General features: G+C 39.0%; 1 protein-coding gene across 2 annotated transcripts in view; it reads left to right on the forward strand.

Moving 5' to 3' along the window:
* Positions 1 to 12,207, forward strand: part of tmem44 (transmembrane protein 44) — a 56,655-nt gene that overhangs the window by 16,238 nt on the left and 28,210 nt on the right. For both annotated transcript variants that reach the window (XM_060834779.1, XM_060834777.1), the window contains exons 2-4: positions 2,810 to 2,936; positions 5,802 to 5,895; positions 10,270 to 10,424. In XM_060834779.1, the coding sequence (XP_060690762.1) occupies positions 2,810 to 2,936; positions 5,802 to 5,895; positions 10,270 to 10,424 (376 nt within the window). The remainder of the gene's footprint in view (positions 1 to 2,809; positions 2,937 to 5,801; positions 5,896 to 10,269; positions 10,425 to 12,207) is intronic.

Consider the following 12,207-nt stretch of genomic DNA (forward strand, 5'->3'; position numbering starts at 1 on the left):
TCCTCAGCCATGCATTCATCTGGTCTATCCTCCTATTCCTGCTATCCTCCTATTCCTGCTATTTTCCTCATCCTACTCTCACTAGCCCATAGCACCAGGCGTAATCTAGATATTACTACCCTAGAGGACCACCTTTTTAAATTCCTGTTCAACTTTATATATTCTTCCTTCAGAATCTCAGCTTTTTCCCTTCCTATGTGTACAATGACCTCCTGCTGGTCCCTGTCACCCTTGAGAACATTCTGCATCCTCTCTCAGACATCCCAGATCTTGGCACCAGGGAGGCAACACACCATTCTGATTGTTTTGCTGGTGGCTACAGAAACGTCTGTCTACGCTTCGGACTAGAGAGTCCCCTAACACAATTGATCTCTTGGAACCCGACATACATGGCATTACAGCAAGTCTCGATACCAGGTAGGACAAACAGGAAGACAGCTAACGATTCGTATCCACGAACACCAACTAGCCACGAAATGACACGACCAGCTATCCTTAGTAGCCACACACACGGATGACAAGCAACATGAGTTCGACTGGGACAAGCCAAACTGAGAACAGCAGATGAGGCATGGCACTCATCCACAGATTCTATCAACAAACACATCAACCTGGACCCAATATACCGGCCACTGCAGCAGACAGCTGGTGGAACGGACAACCGGAAGCGGCAGAGACAAACCACTATCAATGCCAGAGGAAACATCACCGAAGCGCTTCACAGGAGGCTCCCAGGCACTGAGGATGTCACCTAGACAGGGACGAAACATCTGCAACACACAAATTCCCAGCTCGGCAAACAGAACCACAACATCAATACCAGAATCTTTGCTGTTCGTGCTACATTTCTCTGAGAATCCATCACCCCTGATATTTTCCAAAACAGCATACTTGTTTGAAATGGGGATAGCCATAGAAGACTCCTACACTACCTGCCTACCTCTCTTACCTTTCCTGGAGTTAACCCATCGATGTGACTGTATCTGCGACTTTTCTCCCTTCCTATAACTGCCATCCATCACACCCCCTTGTGCTTGTAAATTCCTCACTGCCTCTAACTGTCGCTCCAACCAATCCTTTCGATTGGATAGGATTTCCAAACAATGGCATTTATTGTAGATAAAATCCGCAATAACACGTAAACTCTCCCTAAACTCCCACATCGGACAAGAAGAGCATATCACTCTACTAAGGGCCATTTTTGCTTCTTTCAATCTGCAGACCCAGAAAATAGCATTGTCTTCTTCCTCTACAAAACACTGCTCCAAGCTAAGTTAATACTTATGGCTTATATTATTAAGTTTAATCAAGTGATCTATCTCAGTAAAATATATAATCAAAAAAGAACCCATTCTATTCACTACTGCAGATTTACAGCAAGGCCACACTATTTCCTTTTCTGTGTCTATGCTGTGACCTCTCCCAAACAGGTTCCTCCAAGATTAGTTGTGAATTTCACTGTTTGTTAATTTTCCTAGATGCACTCTGGTGTCCATCGATACATGAATCCAACAGCAAAGGCAGTAACTGTGCAGCTTCACTGCTGTCAGTTAGCAATGTGGGTTTTTTTTTCTCTCTCTCTCTCTCTCTCTCTCTCTCTCTTGCACTGACCTCACCATGTGCTGCCTTTGTCTGTTCCTCTCCCTTTTGAAATTGCCATTGTTTTGATGTTTTTTTTTCTCCTCCGTTTCAAAACAATGCAACAGCATATAAAACAGTAATTGCTGCTCCTGGACTTTGAGGAAACCACTGCCAACACCCAGAACACCTCAAAAAAGTAGCAGCCTGTTACAGCCAGATAAGTGCAGCAGCTGATCAAGTCAAATGAATATTTTTAAGATGGAGTTTGGTAGATTCTTGAGGTTGTCAAAGATTATCAGGGACAGATAGTAATTTAGAACTGAGCTCAAAAATCAGCTGGGATTTTATTGAATAGTGGAGCAAGTTTGAGGGTTTGAATGGCTTAATTCTGCTCCTAATTTGGACATACCAATTTATCAGTGTCTGTGGTACATGAAGGATAGGTCAATTTTGAAATGAGTCCTTTAAAGAGTTACAGCTTTCTGATTTTGCATGATGAATATGTTTCTGATTTTATTCCTGATTCTGATTTGTGGGTGAGTTTTGTGTGGGAGGTCAGCAAACCCAAAATGATGGGTTCCCAAATGACCTGGACTATTTAATTGCAGCTCTGCTTTTTCTCTGTGGTCCCTGGCCATGGATAGCCTGAGTGGCAGATCAGCAGTCTTTTGGACTGGAAATATATTTCACAGGACTAAAAGGCAGGCAGATTCATTTCTAGAGGAGTGAGTTGGCAGGGTGTGCTGCTGGTGATGGAAGGGCCCTGATTTCAGGGACTGGGGATGGAAGTAGAGCTAGTATTGGTCAGGGTAGCCAACAGATCACAAAGCTGCGGTTAACAAACTGCTTACTTGGAGCTGTTGGAAACACTTCAGTTCCTCCTGATCCCTAATTGTGTTTTAAAGAAATTTACTGTGAGATTTTATCCCTTCTGGCTGATATGGGAAAACTGACAATGAAGCCATCTGCCTTCATTCTAATATTTGAATGACCAACCCATTCTAGTAGCAGACTGAACAACCAACGTTCTTCTTTGTTCCATTAACTGGAACTGGGCAGTTTACATTTCTGATAGTTATTTTTAAATTTTAATCTCTGATATTACCCCAACTATCCTGTTTTTGGGAGCTGAAATTCAATCCTTTGAAGATCATTTGCATTACTCTGGAATTCTGAAATATCAGAGCCATTGCATTTAGTGTTTCATTTGTTTGTATTTTGTTTTCAGACTCTTTTATTGGCGTTGCAAATGGAGAAAATGGAAAGAAGTATCTTTATCTTGTAACATCTATACTTTTTTGGGAGATATATGCAACATGTTTGGTGCACTTCTAGCAAAACAGCTGAGTATTCAGGTTGGTCATTTTGGTTTATTGAATCTATTTTACTGTAGTTTGTCTCTTCATTACTTGGACTTCAAATTTCCCTTTGGTTCTGACACCTGCTTTTCTCAACCATTACTTTGCTAGTTTCTCAAAGTGTTTTTTTTTTCACAATTTCCCCACGATTTCCTTCACTTTCATCCTTTCTCTTTCTTCCAGATTTTTCACAAGTTATCTCTCGCTTGACTTCCATCTTCTTTGCTGTCAGGAATCTTGATATTTATGGATCCTTATTACTACTTCAATTGTTTGGCTATTTCTTGCTTTCTAGATATTTTTCCTGGCTCTTTCTACTGTTTGAATTTTCCTGAGCCATCTTGTCATTTAAAATGTGCTAATTTCCTTTTAACATCCCATTTCTGGAATTTGATCTGCTAATGTTTTGGGTATTGAAGTACAGAATTTGATTAGTTCAGTGGTGAGCACTGCTGCCTTGCAGAGAAGGGGACCTAGATTCAATTCTAGCCTTGAGTGACTGATTGTGTGGAGTTTACACATTTTTCCTTTGTCTATGTGGGTTTTGACTTGATGTTCCGGCTTCTTCCCAAATGTCCAAAAATATGGAATAGTGCGCAGGTTAGGTGAGTTAACTGTGATAAATATGGACTCTCTTCAGACAGTCGGTGCAAATCGATGGGCTGAATGGCCTTTATCTGCATTGTAGGGATTCTATGAAGAAATGGCTTAATACTTTTATTATTCACCCAAAGTAAACTTTACCTAACATTCACTGCTTCTTTTGGTAATTGAGAAACAGTATATTGCCATGCTGTCTGTTTCAAATTGAAGCTAATTGGTGCAATTTAATGTTGTAATGTATAACATTTGGAACAATTTGATTTTTTATAATCCTTGGTTATGAATATTATCAAGCAAATCTCTTGAAAGCTGAGTTTTCATCAGAAAGATATTCCCTCTAAGCTGCTCAGTGTCTACCAGGAGTAAACATTCGCCTGTATTATGTGGAGGTGAATAGGATAGCATATCACATTAGACTTTTACAAAACTTTTAAATACCAGGTATTAAATATGCTGTCTGCCATGTTCTTCTATACACTGGGGAGGTGGTATCTTAACAGAATACTGAATGTGGGCTTACTTAGTACTTTATTTACAAGAGGTGTTATTAATTGCAAAGAAATAGAATAAAAATAGCTATGATGCCTGCATTGGGAAAAGTCCTTTTTATTTAAAATGTACGAGTTGTTAATAATCCTTTCCAATATATTGTGACGAAGAAGTCTATCAAAAACATTTCCAGTTTTAATGTCAGCAACACAAAAGTCGTAATATCCAACTTCTATGAGTACTAACATCTCTTGGTCGTTACATTCAGCAGGATACTTCTCAACACCAAACTGAACTTTCTACCTACATTTCGGAAGTAAACAATACAGCTTACTTTAAAATTCCAACCATCAAAATATTGCTTTACCTGACCAAGTCTATTGTATATCTTCTTCATTCTGACATTTCCACAACTTCAACACTCCTTCTCTGCAAAGAATTGCAAAAACCTCTCCATTTAAATAATACCTCACTCAACACCTTCCACCAAATTGAATATTAAATCCTCATCTGAGTATTTTTTTACATCTTTTTTCTGGTTTATTTCTAAGCAATTGTTCCCATTACTCTGATACAAGATCATCATCATTCTGTACCACCATAAATAATTGTTCCTTGAAGTACAACGCTGCTGCCTTTGGCATGGCAGTTTCATCACGACAATTTTCAGAAATTTTACAGAAACACCTCTCTGCAATTATGTTTTTCTTCCTCCCCACCCAGCAACTAGGTATCTACTTACTTGTCATGGTGCAAGATTTAATTTGTGGGATATGGATGTCATTGGCTAAGCCAACATTTACTGTTCATCCCTAATTGACCAGAAGCAGTTAGTTACATATGCCAAACATACTGGTGTTGAATGGCGTCACATGATGGCCAGGCCAGGTTAGAATGATGACAGATTTCTTTCTTTCAAAGACATCTGGGAATGAGTAGGTTTTTTAATGACAAACCTAACGTGGTTACAATAGAGATACACCAAGATATCTTTGTGGTGGAAATAGGGCACTTGACTTAAACAGGAAACATAAGACGTTAACTGTGGTCTTTCTGAAGACAAGGCAAACAATATTTTAATGACTGAAATTAAAATAAGAATGGCAATATTGTTTACTTCCTAAATATGGGTAAAAAGCTCAGCTTGCTGTTGAGAGATACTCTGCTGAATGTAAAGACCAAGAGATTTTAGTTGCTTTTATGTTGCTGACGTGAAAACTGGTAATGTACATTTTTTTAATTGTCTGCACTAGAACTAGTCCCTGGACTGATGATGTTTAATCATGTACTTTTCATCTTGATAATCTAATTATTTTTACATGAAGAAAGCATCCAAACCTTAATTTACATATCATTCCTTAGTTTATCTATGTTACTTGTCTGATGTGATTTGCAGATTTACAAAGTCCACAATTTTGTCAGAGATAAACTATAAATCTTAGATATTAACCCAGGTTGAAATAACATCTACAAAATTCAGATTTTTTTTTCTGGTTTAACATGCTAAATTTAGCTTGAGCAATGTTTTATGTAACTTGACCCTATAATTCTGATTGTAGGGAATTTGTGCATTTTCTGTTCCAGTGGCAAAATGTCTTTTAGTGGGGTTGCTTAATAAAATAGGAAAGGTTTTACCATCAGAACCACACTGGTCAATTCAAACAGTTCCATCAATTAAAAGATTGCCAAAGTATTTTTTTGAAAATAATTCAACAGTAAGGAACACTCAAGGGGAAAAGTCTCACATTATATACCTTTATGTTTCCCCAGGTTTTTACAGCAGCTTATATAGCTGCAGTGGATATTCTTCAGTTTATATTAATCCTGTTTCCTGTGTGCGGTTCAAGATCCAGATCAAAAACAGGTAGAAACATTGTCAGATTCAAACGCATTATATTCCCTGCATCATTAAGCAATCCTTTTTTCTAATAATTATGTGATAATAGATATTTCATTATGTATATCAATTGTTGATGGTTAAGTCCAAAGATGTGCGGGTCAGGTGAATTGGCCATGCTAAATTGCCCGTAGTGTTAGGTAAGGGGTATATGTAGGGGTATGGGTGGGTTGCGCTTCGGCGGGTCGGTGTGGACTTGTTGGGCCGAAGGGCCTGTTTCCACACTGTAAGTAATCTAATCTAATCTAATAACATTTTCTCCCAGTTATGTATGTTATTGAGCACAGTAAAGATCACTTTACTCATTCCAACTGGCTCTGCAAGAAGCTACAGCTTCTCTGTCATTTGTTTTACCCCTTTTCCAAACAGTTTGTTTTTTGAATACCTCTACCTGAACTCTTCTTAACTTTGTATTCTGCAATGAAAGTAGAGCTAATCTATGAATCCTTAATGTTCTTTTCCTAACTTGTCCTCAAGATTTTAAAGCTTTGTACTTTTTAAGATTTGAGCATCTTTCCTACTCACTCACATTTGCAAAAGGTCATTTCAACTTATGTTGCATTTCTGGCTCCTTCACACCAGTGGTGTTCTGCAGTGATCTGATCTGGGACCTCTGCTGTTTGTGATTTTTACAAATGACTTGGATGAGGAAATGGAAGGGTGGGTTAGTAAGTTTGTCATTGACATGAAGGTTGGTGGAGTTGTGTATAGTGTGGAGGCCTGTGGTAGGTTGCAACAGGACATTAACATTATGCAGAACAGGGCTGAGAAATGGCAGATGGTAGTCCAACCTGGAAAATTGTGAAGTCATTCACTTTGGAAGGTGGAATTTGAATGCAGATTACAGGGTTAAGGACAGGATTCTTTGCAGTGTGAAGGAACACCGGGATCTTGGGGTCCACATATAGATCCACGTCCAAAGTTGCCATCCATCCATGTTGATAGGGTTGTTAAGAAGGCAATGGTGTGTTGGCTTTCATTAGTAGGGGGATTGAGTTTAAGAGCCGTTAGGTTATGCTGCAGTTCTGTAAAGCCCTGGTTAGACCACACTTGGAATATTGTGTTCAGTTCTAGTTGTCTCATTATAAGAAGGATGAGGAAGCTTTAGAGAGGGTGCAGAGGAGATTTACCAGGATGCTGCCTGGATTGCAGGGTCTGTCTTATGAAGAAAGGTTGAAGGAGGTAGGGCTTTTCTCATTGGAAAAGTGACTTGTTATAGGTGTATAAAATGATGAGAGGCAGAGACTTGTTCTCAGGATGTAAATGGCTGTCATGAGGGGTCATATTTTTAAGGTAATTGCAGGAAGCTTTGGTGAGTTATCAGAGATTGGTTCTTTACACAGAGAGCGGTGGATGCATGGAGTGCACTGCCAACAGTGTTAGTAGAATCAGATACGTTAGGGACATCTAAGTGACTTTGGATAGGCACATGGATGATAGTAAAATGAAAGGATAAAAGATCAGCACAACATCAAGGATCTTGGGGTCTATGTATGTAGAACCCAATATCCCTCTGTTCCTCCACACTGCCAAGAATCCTGCCTTTAACCCTGTAATCTGCATTCCAAAGTGAATTTGACCTTCCAAAGTGAATCACTTCACACTTTCCCAGGTTGAACTCCATCTGCCATTTCTCAGCACATACTATGGTGTACTGTTCTATGTTCTTGTTCTACATTCTCACTTGATTGATAAACTGTAGCTGAGTTGGCTAGTTATTTGGTTTGCGATGTACTTTTTTTTATTCATTCACAGGATGAGGGCATCGCTGCTGAGGTCAGCATTTATTGCCCATTCCTAATTCCCCACAGGACAGTTAAAAATCAAGCATATTACTGTGGATGACATGTAGGCCAGACCAGGTAGGGAAGATAACTGCCATCCTTAAGGGACATTGTGAACCAGATAGGTTTTTCCTGACAATTGACAATGGGTTTCTGATCATATTAGACTTTGAATTCAATTTTAAAAATCTGGAATTAGATTTCCAGCATCTGCTGTGGCGGTATTTGAGCCTAGGTGCCCAGAATTACTGGAATAACTGTCCAGTAATAATACAATTAGGTCATCACCTCACCACATGGTGCAAACAACAAGAGTTCAATTCCTGCACAAGCTGAGATTACCATGAACAGCTCTCCTTTTCACCCTCTTTCCTAGGCTGATATATGGTAGCCCTTGGCTTAAATTATCACCAACCATCTTTCGATCATGACAGAGCAACCTTATGGTTTGGTAGAGAGAAAGACTTTACATATAAGTAGGTTTCATTCATTGGAAGATTATAATTCATGTGTACACTGATTTTTTTTAAAAAATAGAGGATGGATCAACAGACAGGTTTATTATGGGGATTCAGCAATTATCATTATTCACATCAATTGTTGAACTCCAACAATGTTACTGATTGGTCATATGCTACTTTATGCCCTGTCGCCTTGATGGCTATTAAGCTTGTGTATGTAGTTGTGTTGGTATGTGTCTCCAGTTCATGCTTATTGATAATATTCTGCATACACTTTTTGTTTGGTATAATCGTACTATAACCTCCTCCGTACACTCCTGGAATCAAATTTCCTGCTTTGGCGAGTCCGTCCTCTGACACTGACTACTTTGCAAAGGTCTTGGAAGGCAGGTCAGTTTTGCAGTTGGTGCAGCGAACTGTGTTTCCCATAATGCTTACTTGATCTGAGTTTTTTGTTTACTGCATTAGTACTGCTGGTTTGACCCCATGCTTGTAGGTGGTGTTATCCAGCCACATATATCTTCTCATTTTCTGCCATCTTCTAGAAGTGTGCCGATATTGTGACTTTTTTTTGTTTCTTTATCTCTGGAAGTTTTGATCATCAGCATCTGATAAATTATGGTTCTGGGTGTCCCATAAATCATGTGCTTACTGTTCTGCAAAGTACTGTCTGTAGAGGGACTTAGTGCTGAGGATTTCAATGCATATAAAACATCTGTATTGCACCAAATCCTGTCAGCTCCAGTGGTCTCTGGTATTTCTGTTGCCACCTTTTTTGTTTCCGGTGCTTTCATACAAACTCATCACTCTTATGCACTGGATGATCAATTTTATGCAAATTCAATTTATTTGAAGGCTCCAACTGATGGATACATACATCGATACATACACATATACATTACAGGATAGCTCCACTCTGGGAAATCAACAAAGCTATTGCAGCAATGTAAATGATTCCCGGTCTCTCATCACTTTTACAGGCTGGTTTCTTGACAAGAACTACTGTTGTTCCAAATAAATAAGTTCCAGCCATAGGTAAACACAACTAGGAGCTATCAACATATAACTCACTTTACTAGTTGAAATTCAAACCCATTTTTAAAACCCCTACAGACAAACCCAGACAAACAAAAATAAATTGGTGCAATGGATAGACGGAGAAAAATTCTGGGAAGCAAGTTCAATAACACTAATCCACAGAGTTCAACGAGATGTTCCTTTTGCTTCCCAAGTCCTTCAATTTTTGAATCTCCTTTCTCCAGGTTCTTTAACTTTGTATGAGGAACATGGCCATTGGTATTATAAACTCATTCATTTACTGGTGAAAGGCAATAGCATACAGCAACTTGTAGGAGGAGAGAATTTTTTTTCAGGTGTCAATAACTTTTATAGCAAAGAGATAGAAACACAGATCCTGCTGTTCAAGCCAGAGGCTTGTTCCACTCTATAAACTCCTGCCTAGGGAGTCAATCAGAGCGCTGAGATCACGCTAATGACATTCAAATCCACAACTGGTCACTGTTATACAAACCAATCAGCTGCTGATTGCTGGTTGAATCTTGCTCTGAACACACATTTGGTGATATGGTGTCTTATCTTCCTTCCCCACTGCTTGCAAAGCAACTGTATGAATACAACTCTTGGTGATCCAATAACGTGTTTTCAGACGTGCGGCAATTCCTTTCCCAGTCCTTCATTTTAAATAATAGCCCTTTTTGCATTTTAGTTTTTGATAAACAATGTAAAAATAAAATGTTTTGGTTTTTACATTGGTCTGTTAGAATTTTCTTTAGTTATTTTAGAAGTTAAGCATTGTGAACCGCTGATGCTCCCCGCCCTGTAGCAGCAATGTAATTTTCCTGAGAGTGGGCAAAATGTAGAAGGAAAGAACCTTTAAACGATTTCAGGGCAAAACTGATTTTGGGAAGTTCCTTTCCAACACACAAAGGTGCTCAAAATGAGCCCCAGGAGAAGATGTTAAGCAGTTATATGTCAGATATGTCATCCAAAACTCTGCGTACCTTTTATATTCTTTAAGAAAGATTGTACTTGTGTACATCTTCAAGGTTGGCATACTGTTTGTCATTTATAAACAGGTCGGCCAAGACAGAGGAATAAAAGAAGAACAAGTGCTATGTTCATGGCTTGCTTACCTTTCGCAATGGGCACAAGTTACTACTTCTGGACTTCTCCTGTTCCTCAAATGGATATTCGTGGACCAAGAAGGAGACTGCTTACCACATTACTTCAGGTAAAATAGTACTCATGTGGTCTGTTGGCTGATCATTTAACCTAAACAAAAATCATCTGGACAAATTACAGAATCCGAGGAAAGGCTTTTTTCAATTAAAGTCTTTCTTCAATTAAAGTCTTTCACTTCAACCTTGTGAGTCCCCAGTTATTAACCTGATTGAAGTTCATCAGCATTTGTAAATACAACTGAATCGCTTCAATTGTTGTGCTTAGGGGTATTCAATTATCTGACCATCCTTGGCCATTTATGTAACTGTTTGGGGTGGGGTGGGGTGGGCATTGTTAATAGTTCAAATTAAGTGATCGGAACATGACAATGGCAGAACAATGGTATGTCTAACTGCCAAACCGTAAAGAACAGACATTCCCACTGGGGTGGGGGTAAGGGAGAGTGGACATGCTAACAGACAATATAACAAGTAAAGCTAAAAGAAAGGGAAGGAATGGGATCACTTCAGTATCAACATCTTTTTTCCCCTAGCATTCCACTTTCCCTCCATAAAGACTATATAAGTACTGCTCCCTCCACACTTCATGTCAGTTCTGATGAAAAGCCATCTAGACTTGGAATGTCAGCTTGCTTTCTGTCCATGGATGTTGCATGACCCACTGTGATTTCCAACATTTTTTTTGTTTTCAGGACAGATTCCAGCATCTACAGTAATTTACTCCTATGCCTAGTTTTCATGAAACTACTCTACCTTGTTCAGGGATCTGGGTGGGCTCCAGATTATTCAAGGCTTTTCCAAATGTTATCTCTGTTCGCATTGTTGAATGTCTTGGTGAAGTCTAGAAAAGTGATGTACAGGCCTCTGTTTTGCTCACAATACTTTTCTTGCATTTGTCAAAGTACCGTGTTAGTGTGGCTATAACTGTTGTGAAACCACACTGGCTCTTTGGAAGGCTTTCTTCTTCTGAGATGGAAGATCCAAGCCAATGCAGAAATACTAAAGCTAGGATCTTCCTAATGGTGGAAAAGATAATGCACTGTGCAACAGGCACTGAAGAATGTTTCAAAATGCTCTGAATAGAGATTCAGGATTGACTCATTGTCAGTGTGTACAGAGCTTTTCATTTACAATGCTTGTTCATTGATTTTAAAGCTTCTACAAGCTCTTACATCAGCAGTATTGAAGTACAGTTGAAGTTTTTTCTTAAGTATGATCCATCAGTCGTTTTGGATATTCCACATTTTAACAGTTAAGTGTGCTGTATACTTGATACTTGGCTGCCATTCTCTCTTGGCTGGCTGGCTGAGCCAGATGATGAGCTAATCTTTTTATTGCTTTTAGATTTTAGATTTCTTACTCATTTTCATCAATCCAGCCCCTGTTCTTTTGGTGCCAAATCAAAAGATCTCATTTGAGGTATCCCAGCTTTGCATGTTCCCAGAGTTCTTCTTAAGTGCAGTTAGCAGTTGTTGTGGAAGAATTACTCAATGTTCCATAAAAAAATTACCAGGAGACACAAAATCTTTCATGAAATTAAACTTTAATCTTGAAAAATCAAAGCTGTGGCAGCCAGAGAAATGTCTTCCCTGACTGCCTGTAAACTCTTTGTTCTCCTCCAGTTTCTGCAATTTGTTGGTCCTGCACTTATCAGATAACATTAGCATAGCCAATCATGCTGGCTTTCTTTGTCTTTCTAAACTAATCATTGTCTGCCACACTGGTTCCCTCCTTCACACCTAACCTATCATATTACATCATCATCATCATCATCTTTGGCTTTAGCTCATCTCCCAGTGATTTAACTGACCTATCACAATGCACTACCATTAC

The sequence above is a fragment of the Hemiscyllium ocellatum genome, chromosome 13 (assembly GCF_020745735.1).
Source record: "Hemiscyllium ocellatum isolate sHemOce1 chromosome 13, sHemOce1.pat.X.cur, whole genome shotgun sequence".
Classification (NCBI taxonomy): Eukaryota; Metazoa; Chordata; class Chondrichthyes; order Orectolobiformes; family Hemiscylliidae; genus Hemiscyllium; species Hemiscyllium ocellatum.